This window comes from Lissotriton vulgaris, chromosome 5 (genome assembly GCF_964263255.1).
Source record: "Lissotriton vulgaris chromosome 5, aLisVul1.2, whole genome shotgun sequence".
NCBI classification, from domain to species: Eukaryota; Metazoa; Chordata; class Amphibia; order Caudata; family Salamandridae; genus Lissotriton; species Lissotriton vulgaris.
In genome coordinates, this window is record NC_141693.1 from 743,358,131 (window position 1) to 743,383,021 (window position 24,891).

Here is a 24,891-nt window from a genome sequence, read left to right on the forward strand (position 1 = left end):
GCTTGGGAGCAGCCCGGATGGCGTCCGCTTTCTTCGGATCGACCTGAAGTCCCTCCCTGGAGAAAATATATCCGAAGAAGTCCACTGATTCCTTGTAGAAGGAACACTTTTCCCTATGGAGAGTGAGGCCGTGATCGGCAAGGCGTTGCAACGTGGCTCGGAGATGAACGTGGTGCTCTTCCAAGGTTTTGGAGAAGACAAGGATGTCATCGCTTAGGTTTATGACTCCTGTTAAGCCTGAGAGAGTCTCCCTGATGGCGTTTTGGAAAACTTCGGCCGCCGATGACACCCCAAAGCTCAGCCGTTTGTACCTCCGGAGTCCGACATGTGTGGAGAATGTCGTGATGTTGCGACTGTCCGGGTGAAGCTCAAGCTGGTGATATCCGGCGTTGAGGTCCAGCTTGGAGAACCAGCGAGCGCCGTTGAGATCTGCCACGATGTCGTCCATAGTTGGTGTCAGATGCCTCTCTCTTTTCACTGCTTTGTTCGGAAGACGCATGTCCACACACAGGCGTATAGCGCCTGGCTGCTTCGGCTTAGGGGCGATCACGAGCGGCGATACCCAGGGTGTCGGGCCCGACACCTTTTCGATCACCCCCAGCTCTTCAAGTTTGCGCAGTTCTTCCTCCACTTGCTTCCGCAGGTGAAATGGTACTCGTCTGTGTCTGAGGGCAGTGGGTTGGACCGTTGGGTCAACGTGTAGTTTGAACTTTTTACCTTTTAGGCAGCCGAGTCCTTTGAATAGGGTCGGGAAATCTCGCAAGATGGCTTCCGCGTGCAGTTCATGCACTTGTCGGGCGAAGAATACAAGTTGCAAATCTTCCGCCGTGTGGCAGCTCAGGAGCGTGCCGCGCCTGCCTCCTGTAACATGGAACTTGGTTTTGACTTGTTGATCGTTGCAAGCAGCTGTCACCTCGATTACTCCCCTCAGGGGAAGCGGGTCGTCGCTGTCGTAAGTGTATATTTTGGCGTTTGAAGGTGACAGTGGTGGGCGTGGAGACAGTAGCTCGTATTGCGTGCTGTCCATCACATTTACTGATGCCCCGGTATCAATGAGTGCTTGCACGGGAGAGCCAGCGATGGAGATCTCACACATCGGGGGTGGGCGTCTTCTAGAGCCTTCTCTCCCCACGAAGGAGACGAAGAAAACGTTATCGTCATCGACGCGGAATGCTGATCTTGCGGTATCGCTGCACGGGCCTGGATCATCCAAGGAGAGTTGCCGCACCGCCTGTGTAGGGCCTTTTCCGCTCGAGCTAAAACGGCGGTTCCCGCTACTGCGACACACTTTTGCAAAGTGATTCACTTTTCCGCAGTTGGAACATACTTTTCCTCTCGCGAAGCACCTTCCTCCTGCGGGGTGTTCCATGCCGCAGTTCCCACAGGGGTTCCGGGAAGCGGCTTGTGAGGCTCCCCTTTGAGTTGGTGGCCGGCGCCTGATGGCATCTACTTGTTCCTCTTTGATGTGAGGGGTCTTTACGGGTGCACCGGGTCGGTCGAGAGCAGCTTGCATTTCGTCAGCTCTGGCGTTGGAGAGCTCATGCGAGCGCGCAAGGACGAGGATCTCGTCGAGGGAGATACGTGGTTGCCTAAGGATGAGGCGTCTGAGTTGTACCGATCGGCACCCTTGGATTAGTTGTGCGCGAATCTCTAGGCGTTGGTCCGGAAGTTCGCAGGCAATAGCTAGTTTCCGTAACCGGGCATAGAAGGAGTCAATGGGTTCCGTCTCTCCCTGCCTGGCTTGGCGTAGCTTAAACCATTCGTAGTCAGGGTTCACCCTGGGATCGAAGTAGAGGTTCAACGCACGTACTGCGGCGTCGTAGTCTTGTTCTCCACCCCGATCTGGTAATGTCTCAGAGAGTTCATATAGCTCATCACCGCCATAACACATGAGCAAAGAGCGCTTGACTTTGCCATCAGTCTCACGGACGCCGATAAAATAGTGCTCCAACCTTCCAATCCACAGACGCCATCTCGCCGCAGCCGTGGGTGGATCCGCCAGTTCGCTGAACGGGGGAAGCGGCGCTGCGAGGCCATGCCCGGGGGGGCTGCAGCAGTGGCTGCCGCGGCACCAGGAGCTGGACCCGGAACAACGAGGGGCGGCACCGTGGCTGGAGGGCACCAGGCAGGTGTAGCTGGCACGCAGTCTCTTGGTACCTTCTTGAATACCAGGTGCGCCGGAGCGCAGCGGGTGGTCGAGTGGGGTGTTTGTCGATATGCGCTGAGGAACTGTGACAGGCACTCTTCGGCATCCTCCTTCCTTTCCACGCCAATTTGACACTATGTACAATGCAGGCTTTGCCACGAAGAGCACCCTTGGCAGTTGGTGGAATCGAGTTTGGTTAAATCCACAGTGACCCAAGGAAAAGACGTGTTTTGTTGTAAATATGACATCACCCTGATTAAAATGAAGACTGTTTTTTTAGGGGAAAAAAGGCAAGAAGTGCTCAAGAGTTCAGAAGAGCACACCTAAAAAAAACCCTTTCTTGAATGCCAAAACGAAGGCAAGGGACTAGGACAGGCCAGGGAAAAGAAATACAATCAGCTTCCTTTGCACTCGCGGAATGACCCGAAAAACGGGGCACTTCCGCATAACGATGTGGAGTGGCTACACAAGGGGGCGGGTCACGAGGCCGAAGCCCCGCAATGTGCCGCGTCTCCTCGCCTCTGTAAAACAGGTCAGACCACAAAAAACAAACGGAGGCAGATAGGAGCCCCTATCTCTTGTACTAACCTCCAAAAACGAGTGCAATGAAATAAACAGCAAAACGAAGGGGCAGGGACAGGACTGACTAGCTAGGAGGGGCAAAAGAAAACAAGGAGGGAAGTGGAGGACAAGCAGGTCAGAAAAAAGGAAAAGTACTCGAGGGGAGAGTACTAGCTTCTACGCCTCACGAGCCCGTGAGGAATATCAAGTAAGAGCAAGAAGTACTCCAACAGCAACCAGGAACCTCACAGGAAGCAATAACTAGCAAGGAAATGAAGGTAGGACAGACTTATATTCAGTTCCTGTCTGATCATGTGGTGGCAGTTCATGAACACTAAAAAAGGACTATCCCTGCCCTTGCTTTGATCCTAACAGTACCCCCCCCATGGCCCTCCCTACAGGGCGGGGTTTAGCAGGATGCTCCATGTGGAACATACGAACCAAGCGTTGTGCATGCACCCCCCCCCCCCCCCGGCCGGCTCCCATGTCCTGTCCTCCGGGGCATATCCCTTCCAGTCAACCAGGTAATACAGGCGGCCCCTCCTACGCCTTGAGTCTAAAATAGCCCGAACCTCAAACTCAACTTCCCCATCAATAACCAAAGGCGGGGGCGGGGGTAACACCTGAGCCGAGGGTACATATGGTTTCAGCAATGAAGTATGGAACACTGGATGTATCTTGTAATCCTGAGGTAACTGAAGCTTCATGGCTACTGTATTAACAACCTGTACTACCGGGAAAGGGCCCACGTATCTGGGTTGCAATTTATGGGAACCCTGCATCCTCAAATTACGGGAGGCCAACCAAACCATATCGCCCACCTTATACAATGGGGCCGAGGCCCGATGTCTGTCTGCCTGCCTCTTCATCTCAGCCTTAGCTTCCAACAACCTCACTCGAGCCAAACCCCAGATATCACTCAGCTTCTTGCATACTTCATCAATAGCTGGCACATGCCCAGTGGGTTGAATAGCGATGGCCCTAGGATGATATCCCAAGGAGCAATAAAAGGGTGTCATACCCAATGCGGAGTGCAAGCTGTTATTATATGCAAACTCCGCAATGGGCAAAGCAGTCAGCCAATCGCAAGACAAAGATGAAACCAGACACCTCAAATACTGCTCCATGGTCTGATTGGTGCGCTCAGTCTGCCCATCCGACTGAGGATGATACGCGGATGATAATCGTATCTCAGTCTTCAACACCAAACAAAGCTCAGTCCAAAAATGAGATACAAACTGAGCCCCCCTATCGGGAATAATTGCCAACGGCATGCCATGTAGCCTCACAATCTTGGACATAAATACCACTGCCATCTCCTTAGCCGTAGGGATCTTGTGCAACGGAACGAAATGTGCCATTTTAGTGAATAGATCCATTACCACCAAAATGGCGGTGATCCCGTTCACTGATGGTAAATCGGTCACAAAATCCATGCTGATGGTATGCCAAGGGGAAGGAGGGACATCTAAGGGCTGCAAAAGACCAGAGGGTTTGCAATGCAAGGGTTTGTTGATGGCACATATAGGACAAGCTGTCACATGGTTCTGGATATCCTTCGCCATAGACTCCCACCAAAACCATCTCATGCATAATTCCTTTGTTTTTCCTATCCCAGGATGTGCCACCAATGCAGAGGAATGACACCATTCCAACACCTCCTCTCTCAAGACCGGCGGAATAAACAACCTCCCCTCATGGTATAACAATCCATCCCGCAAGTTGACCTGGGGCAATGACAACCACGGAGCCATGTTCAACTGACCCAAGCGCTCCTTCACCAGATTAGAAAAATCGCTAGCTGTGACATCCCCAATGATCCTTTGACCATCAATCATTGGCCTAACGTCACTCAAGGAACTCATATCACCAGGACCAACATGAATCCGGGATAGGGCGTCAGACTTAATCTGCTGTGCTGCGGGTCTATAAGTAATGACAAAGTCGTATTCATTAAAAAATAGAACCCACCGCATCTGACGAGGTGTTAACGCCCTAGCAGACCTGAAAAACTCCAGATTTTTGTGGTCGGTGTAGATGGTAATAACATGCCGTGCACCCCATAGATAGTGACGCCACTCCTCAAAAGCCAACTTCACAGCCAACAATTCCCTCTCTGCCACCGTATAATTACGTTCCGCTGGTAACAATGTCTTGGAAAAGAAAGCGATGGGATGCATATGGCCAGTGTCTTCATCCCGTTGGGACAACACCCCACCCACCGCACACATAGAAGCGTCGGTTTCAACAAAGAATGGTAAGGCAGGGTCAGGATGCACCAACACGGGTGCTGTTGTAAAGTGTTCGAGCAACAGTCGGAATGCTTCCTGTGCCTCAGTAGACCATACAAAGGGAACCCCTTTCTGCAACAAACGGGTCATGGGAGCCACTACATCAGAAAAGTGGGAAATAAACCGCCGATAAAAGTTGGCGAAACCCAAGAGCACCTGGACTTGCTTCACAGTAGACGGTATGGGCCAGGATACAATTGCCTGAATCTTTTTTGGGTCCATTCGGACTCCAGCCGCAGAGATAATAAACCCCAAGAACTCCACTTCAGGGGAGCTGAACTGACACTTCTCCAACTTTGCATACAGATGGTGTTCCTGCAACTTCCTTAACACTTGTGTCACGTGATCTTTATGTTCAGCACCCGTTTCCGAATAAATGAGTATGTCATCCAGATAGACGATAACAGTTCTATCCAGATATTCCCTAAGGACCTCATTAATAAAGAACTGGAACGCTGCGGGCGCATTGCATAAGCCGAACGGCATTACGCAATATTCAAACAGTCCCTGTTTGGTCTTAAAAGCCGTCTTCCACTCATCCCCGGGTCGAACTCGTATCAAATGGTAGGCGCCCCGCAAATCCAGTTTAGTAAATATAGTGGCTTTGCGAAGCTGGTCCAATAACACGGGGATGAGTGGAAGAGGGTACCTGTTCTTTACTGTTGCTTTATTCAAGGCCCTATAATCTACACAGGCTCTCAAGGACCCCTCCTTTTTCAGAATGAAGAAGATCGCCAATGACACCGGTGAAGTGGAGGGACGGATGTAGCCCAAACGCAGCATCTCCTCGATGTACTCCTTCAGATGCACCTCCTCAGGTTCCGACAAGGCATAAATACGGCTACAGGGTAGCGGAACGCCCGGCACCAGATCGATCTTACAGTCAAATGACCGATGCGGGGGAAGACCCTGAGCACATCCTTTGTCAAAGACCCCCTTAAATTCTGAATACTGTGAAGGAACACAGAGCTCACTTCAGTCACCGCACACGACAAAGGGTGAATCCGCTCCCTAGCCTCAAGATAACAATGTCTCAGGCAATGAGCGGAATCCAATGTCACCAACCGCTGCACCCAATCGATCTTTGGGTTGTGTTCCTGCAACCAAGGAACCCCTAACACCAGGCCAAAAGAAGGTGCATCAATCAAATCAAAAACCACAGCTTCTGAATGCCCGTTCTCGCACAGCAACTGTAAAGGAACTGTTTGACGGGTAATACATCCGGATGTCAATTCAGTCCCATCTATGGCTCTCACCGGTTCTGGCTGTTCCTTCTGATGACATGAAATCCTTAGTTTCTCAGCCAATGATATATCAATAAAATTACCGGTTGCACCCGAATCCAACAAGACTGACACAGGGACCAGTTCGGACACAGAAAGCAAAAGATGGGCATTGATGATAAAATGCCTTGGCGCCTGATCAACTGCCTCCAACACGTCATACTGTCTCGATCGTTCCTTCTGGTGGCAATTGTGTCCCTCTACGTGCACAAAAGCTACCTTCTTGCCATACCCCATACCCGATGTCTTCGCATGACATTCCCTGGCAAAATGGCCTCCCTGTCCACAATACAGACACAAATTCAACTCCCTTCTCCTCTTTTTCTCCTCAGGAGTCAAAGGCCCCCCCGCCCTCCTATCTCCATAGGTTCGGGCGCTGTTTTGCTATCCCCTATCGGTTTTACCTCTGGCTTAACGTAACCTCCCCGTGATACCTGATATCGACCACGTTTCCCACGTCTCTCCGCCAGTCGATGGTTTAGTTTGACCACCAGATCAATGAACGCTGCACAATCCCCTGGTGGATCTACCACCTGAGACACCACATCCTTAAGTTCCTCACAAAGGCCTTGGTAGAACAGGGAAGTTCTTTTCTCTGTTGGCCAATGGGTTTCAGATACCAACCGATTGAACGCGGCTATAAAGGACAATAGTTCCTGCCTGCCCTGCCGTAACTTTAGGAGTTCTGCGTCACTCGCCTGCATGAATGCATGCTTTGCAAATAAGCCCTGCATCAACTCCTTGAATGCCGCATAGTCATACAACACGCGATCATCACTGTCAATCAGGGGAATGGACCATTGAGCAGCAGTGCCAGCCAAATATGAGATAGTAAAGGCAACCTTAGCCGAATCATCCGGAAAGGCACCAGGCTTGCACATAAAATGCAGCTGGCACTGGTTCATAAAAGTAGCATACTTCTCACTATCCCCAGAAAACCTCTCAGGGGGAGCCAAGGGCACCGCAACCAGAGTATTTACCGTAACAGCGAGAGGAACCCCTCCTCCCGCTCCGCTTGAACCTGACCCACCACTATACTGGAAAGTCGCTGGCTGAATGACTGTTGCCTGCCCCCTCTGTTGTAACTGTTCCCTGGCTCTCACTGCCACCAGCTCTTGTTTCAGCCCCAGGTTCTCTTATCGTAAATCCTGCACCTGAGCCTGTAACGCTGTCAAAGCTCCCATAATGTCCTGCATCGTGGGCACACCCGTACCTCCACCCAAGGGATTCCCTGAATCCTCATTCATCTTCGTCCGGGCAGTGCTGTAACACTTGGGCTAGTTATTCTGTTGTGGTTCCGCCCACTCAGCAAGTGCACTGCAGGAACGAAGTGAAGAATGCACCAATCCCCTCTGCCTGCCCAAGTGCCACCTCACAGATAAAACAACTGTGGGCACGCGAATGGACCTGAAAAGAGGGTGGTATTGTAGTGACACCCAGTCTTCCACCCTGTAATAGGTAAAAGGACACTGCTCCCGTCTCCGCGCCTCTGCACCTATGCACACAAACAAGAGGAAGTATACATCACTGACTGTAAAACAAACGAGAGAAACCAAAAACCCCCTCCAATGCCAGTGAACATGCCCTGCCACTACAGTCACCTATGTACAATGCAGGCTTTACCACGAAGAGCACCCTTGGCAGTTGGTGGAATCGAGTTTGGTTAAATCCACAGTGACCCAAGGAAAAGACGTGTTTTGTTGTAAATATGCGTCACCCTGATTAAAATGAAGACTGTTTTTTTAGGGGAAAAAAGGCAAGAAGTGCTCAAGAGTTCAGAAGAGCACACCTAAAAAAACACTTTCTTGAATGCCAAAACGAAGGCAAGGGACTAGGACAGGCCAGGGAAAAGAAATACAATCAGCTTCCTTTGCACTCGCGGAATGACCCGAAAAACGGGTCACTTCCGCATAACAATGTGGAGTGGCTACACAAGGGGGCGGGTCACGAGGCCGAAGCCCCGCAATGTGCCGCGTCTCCTCGCCTCTGTAAAACAGGTCAGACCACAAAAAACAAACGGAGGCAGATAGGAGCCCCTATCTCTTGTACTAACCTCCAAAAACGAGTGCAATGAAATAAACAGCAAAACGAAGGGGCAGGGACAGGACTGACTAGCTAGGAGGGGCAAAAGAAAACAAGGAGGGAAGTGGAGGACAAGCAGGTCAGAAAAAAGGAAAAGTACTCGAGGGGAGAGTACTAGCTTCTACGCCTCACGAGCCCGTGAGGAATATCAAGTAAGAGCAAGAAGTACTCCAACAGGAACCAGGAACCTCACAGGAAGCAATAACTAGCAAGGAAATGAAGGTAGGACAGACTTATATTCAGTTCCTGTCTGATCATGTGGTGGCAGTTCATGAACACTAAAAAAGGACTATCCCTGCCCTTGCTTTGCATCCTAACAAGATCAATACTCAAGCAAGGGGAAGTCCCTGACTGCTGAAGGCGGGTTTTTCCAAGAAATCGTTGTGGATTTTCGATACTAGTGGATGTAGCCCTGCCATATTTAGACTGCATGAGCTATGCCTAATATGGTTATGACTTCTATGCCTATATAAGGATATGGTGATTTATACCTATATAAGGGCATGAATCGGGAAACTTACAATAGGGTCCTAAAATTATACATAACAGTAATATTTACTGAAGCTCGGACCAATATTCTCCACCTCCCAAGGCAGCCTCCATATGGCCAGCGCCATCCTGGCCCTTCAGTACCCCAGTATAGTAATTGCGGCAAGTCATTCAACTTCCAGAAACACTTCTCTGAAATTAACATTGGCATGTGTGTAAACACATACAGAACCCTGGGGACAACTATCATCTCAGTTAAAGCTATTCTTTCCATCAGATGCATTGGAAAGTTCAGCCGTGTATTGATATTTGTCTCTAACTTACACAGCATTGCTTCCACATTATAAATCTCTCCTGGGTCCTTACAAAGCATTATCCCCAGGTATCTGAAAGAGGTAGTGATAATCTGAAACATTATGACAGAGACATCCTTCAACTCTGCCCCATTCATAGAATACTTAAAAGATTAATTCACATTCAAATGGAGTCTGCATATTCTAACTGTCTCTTTTAAAGTGCACTCTATGTTATGCCATGTCTCCAAGGTTTCTCGTATCGTCAGGAGAATGTCATCCACGTACAGAGTGATTATACTGTGCGCCTCTCAAGGAGAGACAGTCCCCTATATACAGTCTGTAACCCAGCCACGCTAGGGGCTCAATTGTCAGTGCAAACGTCAGCAGTGACAGAGGGCATTACTGTCTAGTCCCCCTTGTATATGCCAGCTATTTGATAGCATTGTACCTATTTAACCCACTCCAACCTATCTTGGTACAGAAGCAGGGCCGTTTCTGCCATTAGGCAAGACTAGGCGGCTGCCTAGGGCGGCAAAAGGGGGAGGGCGGCAATAAACATGAGTTTGAGATCGCCTGTCACATTCTTGCAACAGCTTAAGATTGCAGTGGAGAAGAAAGTTATACGCATCCCTTCTTGTCACCGCAAAGATGTTTTTAAAGTAAAGGGAGAGCAACAATCCATTTGTGTTGCTGTTGTTTATCTTTAGAGGCTCAGAAATTATGGGCAGGCTCAGCTCTGACACTCGGAATAAACACTGCTATTTGGGGGTGGGGGGTCAGCTCCAGTGGAGGGAATTTGAAAAAAATGACAGTGTTCCCAGGACGTAACTTAAGGTGCCGTTTCAAGACAGCGTTGGATTCGAAGAAGAGAATGGCTTCAAATTCTGTTTGCAGGGCCCTAGGTAGGTGCCAACTCAACCTAGTACTACGCGTTCCGCTTCAATTAAGATGTACCACGTCGGCTAAGGAGCTGTGGCCTTCTTTAATAAACACCCAGCGCCTCGACAACCTCCCTACTAACCTCTGTATACAATATTAATGAGACCAGGCACATGTTGGCTCAGCAGCAGTTGTGTAATAAGCGGCAACTTATGGTCTGAAGAGCAAAATTAAATCCCTGGTCAATAAAATACCAAAAATGCTAAAGGAGATACAAGTCTGTTTGAGATATTATACATATTCCAAAAGATCTGCAGTTATAACAAGGATCTGGCTATCATATACCCATGGGCATATATAATTTTCCAGAATCGTGCTATGCTGTCCAATTAGAGACCCAATGTCCAGTTACTGCCTCAATACCAGGCACAGCATCACATGAAAAAGCACAACTATGTACGAAAGGCACAGCAATCAGGAACAGCATCAATGTTAGCAGTGCAGGTCTCAATCATATTTATAGACTTCTGATATAAGAGCTCAGGGAGATTCTTCACTGGGAAAATCTTGAATGATATGGGGGTCAAATTTTACACTGATTGGCTCAATAGCCATTGGTGTGCCAAGCCAGTGCAGCCTGACGCTCCCCAGGCATGTAAATGTAATGTAAATGTAAATTGATACTTGTATAGCGCACTACTCACCCGCAAGGGTCTCAAGGCGCTTGTACGAATACCACTGTGGAACCCGTCCTGGCATTCCCTGTGAGGCGTCCACTCCTGGGCACCCCCAGGGTGGAGGCCAGGCATCCTTAGCGTTGTGGGGGCCATTGTGGAGATTAAGCAAGCCATTGCCCAGAGTTGCAGAGTGGGACTCCATGTTTGGAATAGGCACAGAGGCGATATTTATCAGGTCCGTGGAATTTTGAGCCCAATACCCGCCGAGGCAAGGAATTGAACCCTGGTCCCGGGCTAGGTCTCTGCATCAGGGTCTGCCGCTCTAACCATTGAGCCACACTTCTCCACTGTCCGCATGGACCCCATGTATTCAAAATGTGCAGTGGATACACTGTGTATGTCAATTGGGGCACCTAATATGAATTGGGTGTATTCCCTTATGCTAACAAGTACATCTAGTATGCCATTGCCAGAATTATGCTAATAATTACTTCACATATGCACTTGCCAGAAATGTATCATTGCCACTCACAAACACACATGCTCACATGTTCACACAGACACACATTCCCTCTCTGTCTCTCACACATACACACAATCACACACACACACAAACCGACACACATGCACTCACTGTCTCTCTCACACATAGACAGTTTTTTCCAACTTTCCTGGCTTAAGCTGCCAGTATCAATCCACTACAGCTCCTCAGCTGCTATTGCATGGACCCTCAGGCAGCATGCAGTTACTTCCAGGTTCCGAGGCAGGAAACTGAAAGCTAACATCTGTCTGTCTTCACTGCGCAGAGTTCAGTTTTTCACTTCTAGATTTTTCTCTGTACCCTCTCACATCATGTCACAGGATCGAGTGAGGTCAGAGAGGCTCCTGAGCTCACCCTTTGATGAGATGGAAGATGATGAAATGACAGCCTGGTACAGGGATGGGCCAGTCACCAAGGCCAGTCTACTCTGCAGCAAAACAAGCAGAGTTGTCACTGTAACTGGCAGTTGAAGTTCTCAAAAAGTGCTAAACGATTTTGTTGGAGAGAAAGAATGAAAGTGTATAGAGAGTGAGAAACTGCAGAGGCCTGGTTGACAAGGGGAGAGAGTGATGGTAGTAAAAGGGAGGGGCGGCATTTTTCAATCCTCGCCTAGGGCGGCAAAACACCTAGAAACGGCCCTGTACAGAAGGAAAGCCCATTGCAGGAATCCCTCTCCCATCCCATAACTACATAGAGTTTGTATCATGAAAGCCCAATTAAGAGTGTTGATGACTTTATGAGCATCTAGGCTCGACACTGCATCTTTTTAATTAGTTCTATCTTTTGGAACATGGCGGCCTCTACTCGGGCTCTAAGATACTTTAACACAGTGTTGGAGGATGATGAGGTGGTTAAAGTATCCAAATTGTGTTGGAAAGAGATACAAAGTAGTGAAAGGATGTGGGCAAAGGCCGTAAGAACCAGAATAGCTGCAACCAAGAACCGCCATTTAAATAGTGGTACAGTTATATCTTGGCTCCCCTTTCCAGGCAAACGAACACTGAGAGAATCTGCTGCTATGGCGTCAGAATCGATTGATCTACTGTATCTAAAGAAGAAATCATCCATTAGCTTCTTGTTTGCTACATTGGGCCAGGAGAGTGTCTTCCCTTATTTATCACAGTTACCAGACCCAGGATTGAGAAACAAAATATTAAGGGCTATGGCGGGATGTAATCCAATCTATACATCCAGGCCACATAGGATTAGGGTGCAGAATAATAGTGTGCTCGGCCCTGGCCCCTTGGAAGCTAAATGTACCCTTAGGCATATTTTTATAGACTGCATCTTTTATATCGCAAATCAAATCAAGTTTTTAAGACCTCTGTTTTTAGGTCGAGGACCTAAAGGCTGCGCTTGCGCAAGCTGAGGTCGGAGATTTAATGTCCCTTAGTAGCGCTTTGGAACCCGCCTCCCTGCCCTGTCTCTCCTCCATTGGCTGGCTTCCTAAACGGAGGCCAGCCATTGGAGGAGAGATGCGTCACTCCGATTTAGCCCCGTCTTTTTCGGATTTGGGGGCGTAAGTTTTGCTGTTCTTTAGACAATGACGTTGTCTGTCACTCAAAACAGCAAAACCACGCCCCGAATCAGAAAAATTCTGAAGCTGGCGGGCGCCATTTTTTCTCGTCTGCGGTGAGGTGAGGATCGATCGTCTTATGCCGTAGGACCCTGCTGCCGCCTCTTCTACCCAGTCCCCCACCCTCCTGTCCCCTGGGCGCCCGGAGATCACTGCTGCCGCCGGCTCGGTTTGAAGGTAAAGCACATGTTTGTTTTATACCTGCAGTTTCGTTGGGTCTTTTGTGTTTCCTATTTTCCGGTGTATGGTATACGCACCGTTCCCCTGCTCGGCTGCACAAATCCCAATTCCAGATGTGTGTGTTACACACGCAGTTCCCTGTGCCAGAGTGTGTTTTAGTCCGTGAGTTCGGTTTTGTACAGAGAATCCCTGCGCTCGCTGTGTTCGGTAAATCCTGTTTCTTCACCGTGCAGCCAGTTTTCGCAGTATTATGTGTGCTAAGTACACTTGTCCTTGTGTGTTTCGTAGTTAATTCAAAACCATGTCCACTTTTTGCTAGCGTGTGTGCCGGCACGCTCTCTTAAATTATTTTGTTTTCTCTACGGGCACCTTTAATTGACCGGCACTTTTCTTTTCTTTTCTTTGCATATTTTTCTTACCCACCTCTCAATGTAGTTATTTTCAAATGCCTTTGGTGCCAAACCGTGCGATTTCTGTCTCCTGGCCACGCACGTTGAGTTTTGTTTTTTGTTGTTCCTCAGAGCTATTTACCAGCCTGCTTTCAGCTGTATTTGTGATTTTATGGGGGATGTCGCTACGTCTTGCACGAGCTAATGTTCTTATGTGACTGAGCGAATTATGTTTATTTTATGAGCGTTTTCTACCTTTTCCGGCTACACCTGTTTTTTGTTGTTGACGCACAGAAGTGGCAACGTTCCTGTATGCCAAGCTGATGTCTCTTTCCCTAGCCGACGTGTGACTTTCTCTAATCATTGTGTGTTTTGTCACTGTCCCTATTCTAAATACATTTTAAGATACCTCGCAGCTTCTTCAAGCTAAGACAAGCACCATTGCCTCGCAATCCGCGTGTCTTCTAAAATAAACAATAAACACAAACGCCTGTGTAGATTGCGGCGTGTGTTATTTACCAGCCCCGTGAGTGTCCGCATGTTTTTTAAGTTGATTATTACGTATGTATTTCACACACACGTTCTTCCAGGTTTGAGTTCATATATCTTTTGAGGTCACATTCTAGCAGGTCACTTCCTGTGACACCACCACATCAGACATCCCACAGCATCACCCACCCGCACAGACTATGATTTCATTAAATCCTTGAGTGGTGAAATGTCTTTCCAGTGGACAAATCCATCTTCTGACAATGGTAGAAACATTTATGGAAAAATTCTTTCATGTTAAGTTAGAGGAAGGCACTACTCACACCCTCTAAAGTTTTTTGTTTTTTCTTAAAAAGGGACAATACAAAAAGTTATTTTTGGCTGAGCCAACATTGACAATAACCTACACTTAGTTAGAAAGTACTACTTTAAAATATACCAAAAGGCATTTTTTGCTGAACCTTCTTTCACATACAAAATAATGAGCATTAACAAAACACTCAAACATCACATTGTTAGAAAGTTGCCTATGCCTAACTTCAATCAATGAATATTTTTCTCACTGCTAATTAAAATCTGGTATATGATAAATAATAACAAGATTCATGCCAAAACCAGAGTTACCACGTATAGGCAGTGAAGTTACCACGTAGACCGCTTTGTATGCCATGAGTTCTCTTGTGGATTGTGCATAATGTGCAGAGTAGAGCTGAAAGGGCCCAGCATGGAACAAAGTGTGCAGGGCCTTGGGAGTCACTCTTGCGTCTTCTTGCTGAACAGAGAACTGGTACTGATGGCAGCATTGCCATGCCCAGCAGCTTGCCAAAGCATGCAGATGACTCAACCCCACCATTCAGACTAAGGATTACAGAGTGGGGGAGAAGTGACCACCAGCAGGGCAGGTGCACTTAGGTCTCCTGGAAGATGAAGAAAGCAGACTGGGGCAGGAACTCCTTAGGAGAACCAGCATCCTATAGAATATGCTTTTTGCTGGACAGTGAAAGGCCAACATGTAAGGAAATCCCCAATTTCCCAGTCAGGCAATGGAAGAGACCTTCTGAGTATGTTGCTGTTAAAAGAGAGGATTGACTCATCTGACTCTTATAAAAATCTGGTACAGTGGCTGCTGCAAGAAGAAAGACTTATCATATTACTTACAGAACATAACATATGAGATGACAATCGAAGGTCTTTTGAGCAGGGAAGAATAGAAGACTGTGGCAAGGACCGACGTGGAGCAGAGCAATGATTTGCAGGCCAAATAAAGAAACAAATGTTTGCAAAGGAATGTAAGAGCTTCCCTCCTGGACAGGGTCTCAAAGGGAGGGAAATGCTCATGCATATTCACTCCAGCGCCTTTCACCTTGTAGCCATGCTCTCAACAAAACAACACCAAGAAACAAAACAAAAGTCTACCAGGACCAGCGTTAAGCTGAATAAATTGACTGAGTCCACACAAAAATTGAAAAAGAGGGTGTTGGGATTGAATGTATCACTAGAATTTAGCAAATTGGATTTCTGGGACTAGAGACTGAGATTCAGCAGATAAACATTTGGACTAAAGCCTTGAATAGAAAAACAAGCATATAGTTGAATATACATAAATAGCTGAGAAACATGGGAGGTCTGAAAATGTTCACATGATTTGGTATCCAACTGGGGATGAAAGGAGCACCCTTCAATTTTCGTGCACTACTAACTTGAAGAGTAACTGGGTCTTGTGCAGGAGGTCCCTAAAATCGCAAAAAAGAATTGATGACAAATGTGCGACTTTCTTGATCAGATTGAACATTGGGGTGAAAGGTGAGAAAAAATCCTGTATAAGTAATCGAGGAACAATAACGCCTTTAATTAGTTCAGTTCAGTTCAGTTCAGTAGTTCTTTATTCCGTGGTAAAAAACACCATAAAAGCACATATAAATACACAAGTTAAAAATACAATTAAATCATCATGTAAACCCTGACTGGAATTTGCACAGTGATAAAAGGAAGTTCATTAGCACAAACATAATCAAACCTGCCCTCTAGTTCCTCTTAAACGCAACGAAACTTTGATAAAATTCATAACACAACACAGAGTCTGCGGGTCACTTGCCCTTTGTAAAAAGAGTAAAGCAGCTTTGGCATGAGTCAGATTGGCTTGTTTTAAAATTTCTACCAAAAATTTGCACCTAGGCATGGTATAAAAAGAACACAAAAGTACAAAATAAAGGGTCTCCTGCAGAGACCTACTGTCGCAGCCGCAGGCACCCTTCTGCTCAATTGATAAACTGAAACCTGGCGGTTCTGCCTATAAATAAGCTAAAAGATTGAGCCTAAAACGAACCATGAGAAACCTGTCCTGGGCGTTGTACATTAGGCGGAGGTATGGTTCCATCCCCTCGGTACTTTTGACCAGACTATGGGTGATCACTGTGAGCTTGGTCCCTTCTACAGCTGTGCTATGTGTCATTCTCTGGTCCAAAAAGCATCTTTTTATTCTGAGCTTGTCTGAGGTTACAATTGATGTAGGATTTGTGAAAAGATCCTTATGGCCTAAACTTTCCAACTTAGATTTCAAATATTTGAACCATGGTATGTTCATGCTTTTATCCCTCTCCAGGCAATCTTTTAAGATTTGCCTGCTCAATGCTGCTTCAGGATTTGACCAGATTTTATGCCAAGTCACTATGGGTCTAAGTTTGACCAGGTCCTCAATATACGAGCTCCCTAGTTCCCTGTGGGCAATTACAGCTGGGGTACTCTGGGGTATTTCCAAATGGATCTTAATATTTTGTTTTCCTCCTGCTGCAATTGTTTGATATTAACAAAGCCCGAAACTTCAACCCTGTATATGGCTTTGGAACAACAAATGGAACTATACAGGTTCATGACCTGTTCCGGGGACCAGCGACCCAGCCTCCGCCCATAGTTGGCTATAGCACCGTTGGAGGATATTAGTCTACAACAACGTTCCTCCACCAGGGAATAAAATTTTAGGGAACCATCAAACAACAGGCCATGGTATGAAAAAGACTGCACCCTTTCTAATGTATGTTTTCCTATATTATAGGAGAAACTAGTACAGGGTTTCTTGCCCACCAACATTACATACGATTTACTCAGGTTAACCGAGAGATCTAGGGTGTCCATAAATTTGACGAAACCGTCAATTAAGGTCTGTAGACTCTTCGGGGTACGGGCTAGTAAAACTGTGTCATCTGCGTACAAAAGTACCGGAATATGGCGCGTTCCTACTCTCTGACAATCCGTCTTTAAATTAATCAAGGACTGCTCTAGGTTGTTAATGTAAAGTGAAAATAAGAATGGGGCGAGAATACAGCCCTGCCTCATACCACTAGTGCACAGGAATGGTTCAGTGTTCCCCCATCCGTATTGTAACCTACCCTGGCAGTGGTATCCCTTTGTAGTTCTCTCAGGATGATGATCAGGGCCGGGTCAATTCCCAGGATACTCATCAGGGACCAAAGCTTGTCCCTGCTCACGTGGTCAAAGCAGCTGCCAAGTCCATGAACCCCAAGTAGATAGCCTCATTACTGGTTTTGATATATTTGGCGACCAGTAAGTAGAGGTTCAGGCATTGGTCGTTTGTGAACCTCCCTGTTCTAAAGCCGTACTGAATTTCCGAGATGATGTTATTTTCATCGGTCCACTCAGTAAGACGATTAAGAATAACACGACCCAAGATCTTAGCTGAAACGTCAATCAATGAGATAGGACGGTAACACTGGGGGTTGTCCTTATTACCCTTCTTGAAAATGGGCACTATTATGGCCGTGGACTAGGATCGGGATAAGCCGGACCTAATAGCAGCGTTTATTACTCTGGTGAGGATTGGGGCCCATAACTCGACATTACTCAGATAAAAGTCAGGTGGGGTGCCATCAGGTCACCCATGTTTCCTGTAGGCTGATGACTTGGAACCGGCTTGTGAACTTCCGCCATTCACAATTTTCCAATTTACTAGCCAAGCCGGCTATATTCCATGAAATTATACTCAATCCGCCCTCGACTAATTGATCACCTACTGGTTCATGGGTGCTAAAAGGTACTGGGGACACAACAGGCTTTAACCCAGTAGTGCCTACAACCCTAAAGGACTTATCTATGGCTGGTGGATCAGTGAGAGCTATTTCATTTAATGCTCTCATCTCAGTCCTTCCTGGTTCCACATGGTTAGTATACCCCCGCTTTGCTTCTTGCTGGCCATTCTATAGTGAATGATGACAAAGGTAGTCAATCAATGTCCTCAAGGGATGCCAATGGGCTGAACCTGTTTCTCCAACTGGATGATCCCTGGTCCCTCGCCCCCGCACTACACCAAGTGTAACTTGCTGCCTTATCTTGGCTTAAACCCTTCCCTGCTCTCCCAATAAAATGAGGGACATCCTTAGGTGCAAATTGTGTAGGGTAAAAATATCCTAGGGGCAACGGACTTATACGGGTCACGGAATTACCTATCCTACTCGAGAGTATATATGCTACTACATTCTTGTCCCTAAAGTTTACCACTATGCAATTACCTGCAATGTCTTTAGGCCTAATACCTAGCCAGATCACTCTTCTAACGTGAAGAATTTCCCCTTTGCTATTACCAGGTAGAGGTGTGTTCTGGTTCAGCCAATGTGTGGTCTTATTTTTTAATTCTGTGTTTGACTCTATCTTCGCACTCTTTAATTCCGGTGCCCCTTTGAGAATTACTACGTAGGGGCACGCTTCCGGAGGCAAATTGATAGTAGGTAAATCATTAGTAATTGGTCTATTGGTCACACTATCCCGCTGGGCTGTCACTTGTTCATGGGGAATTAAAGGTTGGTTAAAAGGCTGTACTGGCAATTGTATGGGCGGGCCCTCATCTGCATATGACCTCCTCACTTTAGTCATCTTGGCCCTATCCTGCAGCGAAGGTAGGCCCTCATCTGCATGTAATCCCCTGACATCGGTCTACATGACGCTATCCTGCCGCATTGGGGGATCTAGTGTGTTAAGAGTCTGAGTAACTATTGGTTGGCCAACTATTGTTATTCTGGGTTGTGAAATCATCTGTTGAGCTAGATTAGCTTCTAAGGTGATTACACTATTGGTAAGGTCTGGGGTGGTGCCCGGAACCCGGCCCCTGCTTTTTACTTCACTCAAGATCTTGTCCAACCTGCTAGTTATTGCTTGATCTGGCTTGTGATAAATGACTCCAGATAAGTCTGGAGAACGGTCACTATTTGCGCCATCCACAATAGTGGGACTAACAACTGGGCCGGCTGGGCTACCCTGGCCTCCCCTGAGGTACTTTTTGTTAACGCTAGAGGGGTAGTTAGTCTAGTTTTCCTAGTTCTCAATTTTTTTGGGCAGGCTCTGTGTTTTCTGAGTGTTGGGACTGGCTTACCACTCGCGGTATCCACCGCGGCAGCCCTAATATCTGGCTGAGCACAGGGGATATCCTGATCCGGAAGCACTGTGGGACATGAGGGAGAGATGTCCACGACCTCGTCAACCAACCCCTGGGAAGAGGTGGGTAATTCAATTATTGGTGTATGGGACAAATGCCTCTCCGTCGGCTCAAATTCACTCGATACTGCCCCAATCGCCTTCCACAACGTGCGATCAATTGCAGTAGGTTGAGTGACGGGAAGAAGGATACTTTTCTCCAGACAGGGCTCCCTAGGCATTGGAGGGGAATTCCCCCTTGCTTTAGTGGAACGTGTTTTTATTTTGCTTGCCCTGTTACCATGAATAATGTCCAATGTGCCCTAATTGTCTATAAAAGTAAGAGTTTCAAAAAGCCCATGTACGCCCCTTGATCACACTCTCCCTTCACCTAACACAGTCCCTCTTGAAGGACAGGGGAATTACCTCCTCTCCCTGCACCAATTCACCCCAGTTACTTGCGCTTTAAAAGCCCGGATTCACAGTTCAATCTTCCTTTCTTCTTTACCTTGTGATCAAACAGTTTCAAAATTACGTTATCCAGGGTCAAGAAATATAGATAATACAACACGAGGGGTGGCCCAGCCTCCTCCAGGCGATGACGGGCAAGGACAGGCCCGCCCATGGGCGGGCTTCGCCCGCGCACGTCCCCCTGCTGCGGGAAGCGCGTGCAGCTGAAGTAGAGCGTCGGCGCTCTGAATGACGCTTCCAGGTGCGCCGCCGGGGCCTCTGGGAGTAGTAGTTGTTTGGGTCAGAGAAGCCGTTCCCCTCACAGCCGTCCGGTACTGTGCTCCCCCTGCCATCGGGAACTCAGACACAGCACCCAAGAGTGTTAGTTAGGAAATGCTGTTCCCCTCACGGCTTATGCGAGGGCTCTGGATTCTGAGTCGCAATGCCTTTAATTAATTTGCTGCTGCCAGATGTTAGCCAGGAAGTGGGGAAGGTGAGACTAACTGAACCATTAAGAGGAAATTCAGAGGCATTGCCGTAGAAGATAAGATTGTGTACCCAGGCAAACCAAGTTAATCCTAGAAAGAGAAGCATTAACTCATCTGGATCTCTGAGGTGGTATCCCGTTTCTGGAAGAATGACAGATAGACCCAATAGTAAATCAGCAGGATGTGCAAATAGCAGAGGGGGGGGGGGGGGGGGGGGGTACGCATATAGCGATAGAATGAGAGGCTGTTCTGTTGGAGTGTGCTTTGGAAGACGCCTCATTGCCCAGGGTTAAGTTTGTTCAATGTTTCATTTGGCCCATGTAGATGTTTGGGCTTCCCTTGGATAATTTTTTAGAATTCCAATGGTATGAAGTGCAGTGAAGGGGCAAAAATGTTAATGACAGTAAGACTTCAAGGTACTACTTGTGCTTAAAGTACAGCAAAAGTTGGAGTACCGGGGTGGCAAGAGAAGTATTTGTGGAAATATGCGCCAGATGAGAAATACTTAAGCTGTGTGTACCACACTGGCAAAGATTGAGGAAAGTTATTTTGTGTTTTGTATGTTTTGCAACTTATAGAGCAACAGAGGTTTGTTATTCTACTTAATTTACTTTGTGTACCTAATAACAATTACTTCTAAAAAAAAAGTACAGTCACCTTCAGCAATGATGAGCAAACACAAGAGCCTTAGAAGCCATTGGATCAACATGTCGACAGGTACCTGAAACAAGAAAAAAAAATTACTTTTGGGGTCGAAACTCCAGCTCCCCTCTTCAGAAAAGTATTGCCACCATAGCAATATACCAAAAAGGAGTCCCCTTGCAGCCCACACAATTATCTTCCAAATGTTTGTCTAAATCGTACTCTCTCCAGTACAATTCAATGAAGAGCCATCATTTATCTACCACCTTCTGGCATTGAGGTCATAAGGTCAATACATGTCAAGACAGATCGATGTAGTTCCTCTCATTTTTCTTAGAAAAAAACGTAATTTCTCAAAAATATAAATGTAATACAATGTCACTCCGACAGCCGCGGCTCGCACAGTTAAATGCTGTGGAGCGGTGAGGCGGGGCAGGGAAGGTGGAGGATAGTGGAATCGGACATTCAATGGCAATGTGAAAACGAACAAAATAAATAAATAAAAGCACTTACCTTGCGTTCGCCGCATCGCTGAAGTCTGCGATGCAGCGAGCGCAAGGTAAGTGCTTTTATTGATTTATTTTGTTAGTTTTCACATTGCCGCTGAAGTCTGCGATGCAGCGAGCGCAAGGTAAATGCTTTTATTGATTTATTTTGTTAGTTTTCACATTACCGTCGTAAGTCGGATTCTAAAAAAAATCTGCCCCTCCCTGCCTCACCGTTCCACAGCATTTACCTGTGAGAGCCGCGGCTGACAGTCTGCCAGGGGCCGGGTAGCATTGGGGAGGGAGTGCTGTTGTAAGTATTTTTTTTAAAACATAGTCGTGAAAAAAAGATTTCCATATTTTCTATAACATTTATTTTTCAGATGAACACACACACAGAGGAACATGCTGACCGTCTTCCCCTTGGCTGCTGTGATTTTAGGTCTTTGGATTTATCCAAGAAATGTTTATATTATTAAAATTACATGCATAAAATAATCACCTAAAAGGGATTTCAGTCACCTCTCTTCATCCGTTGGTCTATTGTTGTGTCATTCCCATGTTACTTCCACTCACTAGACACATACAGCAGCGGGCCAGCCTACTTCAGTCACCAGTTAACTTTACTTTGAGTGACTGCATTTTAGTCTCTCACAGTGAGCACAACCCAACACAAGGTAGCCCCTTCAGCACCAGTGTTTTGGTTTCTACTTTAAAATTACTTTAGTGTAGCCTTTGTGTTTCGTGCATGATGTGAAAGTAGAGTACTTTATACCAGAGGCGAGCACAGGCCACATTCCATGCTTTATCAGTTCCGGTCACCTGCCAATGCTGTTGTAAATTCCTTTTTGGAGTGTCCTATGTTTATCTGACTTCACAGCATAACAGATTGTTTTCATTTGAAACTCTTCTGCATTAAGTTATCCTCTTTTTACTCAGTACACAACCTGAAAGCTTCAATAATGTACAGGTGAACCCATAAGTGGAAAAGTCTTCAGGACACATTTATTCTGGGGTCAATTTGGGATCAAACTGAGACCAATTTGCCCAGAAAGAAAATCAGCCTTTATCTTGTATTTCTGTCCTTCTCTCTGTTCTTACTTTCTTTTCATTCAAATTCAAAATTCTAAATGAGCTTTATTCGGTTTAAAAACATAGATCATAAAAGCACAAGATTGTCAAGTGTGAATATATTACATCGATATTACATGATTAACAAGGATATAAAATCATCAATTAAAAACCAGGTTCACATCCAGCATTATATGTCTTGACGTAATACATATTACACATTTGTTACAATTGTGCTCTTAAACATTTCATAATGTAAAAATGGTAAAGTTAAAAATCATAAATTAAAAAACTGTGTTCATATCCCATAGTGTTTTTCTAAATTTGACCACAAATTTCAAATAAATTACTAAGGGGCTAGTAAACATTTCATAATTTAAATATTGCAATGTTAAGAAAGCTGGGCGAAATTGTCTCAAGCCCAAGGTCTTTAGAATGGGAACGATATATCTTTTTCTGGGGACAGAATAACATTTACAGAATAGAAAAACTTGCAATGTTGACTGTTGAGACAGATCATCACATGGGCATAGTCCTAGAGATTTAGACCAGTTGTTCATGACAGGAAAGCTAGTCAATCTGTGGAAAGTTCTCAGACGAAAACGAGTAAACAGCATCCTGTCATAGTCTCCGGTTACAAACATGAGATATGGTTGGATTCCAGAACATGACATTAAGAATTGATTTCACAAAACAGTTGGCTTAACAATTTCGTTTGGGAATCTAATTGACTCTAGTGGCATTAGCATTCAGACTTCAATGTTTTTCTCTGGATTGATGTAATGCAATCCGGATTGGTGAAGTATTCTGGGTGACCAATGTCTGTCATAAGGCTTTTGATGTAATTTAACCAGGGGATGCATAGCCCTCTGTCAAACTTTAGGCAGTCAATTATAACATCTTGATTGAGACTGGTATGTTTTGTGGCCCATATTTTGTGCCCTAGTAAAATTGGCTCGATTTTATTTAGATCAGAGATATGCGAAATTCCAAGCTCTGCATGGCAGATATAGGTAGCCGTGCTGTTAGGAACTGCCAGTAAATATCTGGCAAAGGCGTTCTCCACTAGTTGCTGAGGCTGAGAGTCAACATATCCCAAATGCCTACTCCGTACAGGGCAGTTGTAACACACTTAGCTTTTCTTATCATCTTTATTGCTCGATTTATTTCATGCCTTTTCTTTCTTGCTTGCTTTTTCTTTCTTTCTTTCTTTCTTTCTTTCTTTCTTTCTTTCTTTCTTTCTTTCTTTCTTTCTTTCTTTCTTTCTTTCTTTCTTTCTTTCTTTCTGTCCATCTTTCATTCCTTCTTTGTTTGCTTTATTTCTTTATCTCTTTCTTGCTTGTCTACTTTCCTTCCTTCATTTTTGTTTTCCTCATTTCTTTCTTCTCCCTTTCCTTCTTCCTTCCTTTCTTTATTTCTTTTTCTTTCTTTCTTCTTTATGTCTCGCTTTCTTTTTTCTTTTCTTGTTGCCTTCTTTTTTCTTTTCTCTTTCTTTTCTTGAATCTCCCTTTCTTTTTCTTTCTTACTTGAACTATTTCCTTTTTTTATTTCTTTTCTTTCTTTTCGTGCCTTCTGTGTTCTTTCTTTCTTGACCTCTCTCTTTTCCTTCAAGAGGCTGGAAGCCACTGTCAGAGCAATTGGCTTTTTTAAGTCTGTGTTTGCCAAGACCTTTTAATTTTACTATAACTATGTGTATGACATAATTAAATATAGAATTTTTAAGCTATACTTCATCCATTTGCCAGTGGCTGTGTCATTCACGATTTTCTCCAGCCCACTCGAGCATGCATCAAAGAGCAATGTGTCACCCTACTTCACCCATTTGCTGCCTTCGCTATGAGTTATGGCATGCTGCCGTTTCACAAGGAGCACATCCACAAACAAAGTAGTTAATCTCAGTGGCAGGCAGTACTATGGTAAAGTGTGTTTTTGTAAACCCTAAAACATATTTGCTTTTAGTCAGTGTTTATTTTTTTTAGATCGACAAACCCCAGATGCCCAAACAATAAAGTTCTGCTAAAAAACAATGACAACACACGAATTGCCAAAACGCGGGAGGACAATGCCAGGCCTATTGGCTTTGACAATGCTTGCAGCAAAATGATAAGAGTGTTTCTCTAATGGAATTAAGGAATTGAGGATTCACATTTGTACCATAACTAATGTTAAAAACCATCAGCAGAAAATGGGAAAATGACCCATCTTTCTGAAATAAATAGATTTTATATATAAAAGTGCATTTGTTCAAAGGGGTTTATATAACTTTTTGGATGCAATTATTATCAAAATCCAACGGAAAGATGAGAGGTTCGCAAATTTTTTTTTTTATGACATTTCACATAATTCCATTAACGTATCACAAATGTATACATTTGGGCCAAAATGTGATATTTCGGCATCTCAGTTCACTTTATTATGCAACAGTATAAATCACTTAAAAATATCTCATGAGATA

At 45.7% G+C, this 24,891-nt stretch overlaps 1 protein-coding gene across 2 annotated transcripts in view; it reads right to left on the reverse strand.

Annotated features, from left to right (window-relative positions):
* The window catches only part of LOC147711485 (trypsin-like), a 524,589-nt gene that overhangs the window by 477,449 nt on the left and 22,249 nt on the right, over window positions 1–24,891 (reverse strand). For both annotated transcript variants that reach the window (XM_086920189.1, XM_086920188.1), the window contains exon 2: window positions 20,896–20,959. In XM_086920189.1, coding sequence (XP_086776315.1) covers window positions 20,896–20,947 — 52 coding nt within the window. In that variant the 5' untranslated portion in view covers window positions 20,948–20,959. The remainder of the gene's footprint in view (window positions 1–20,895; window positions 20,960–24,891) is intronic.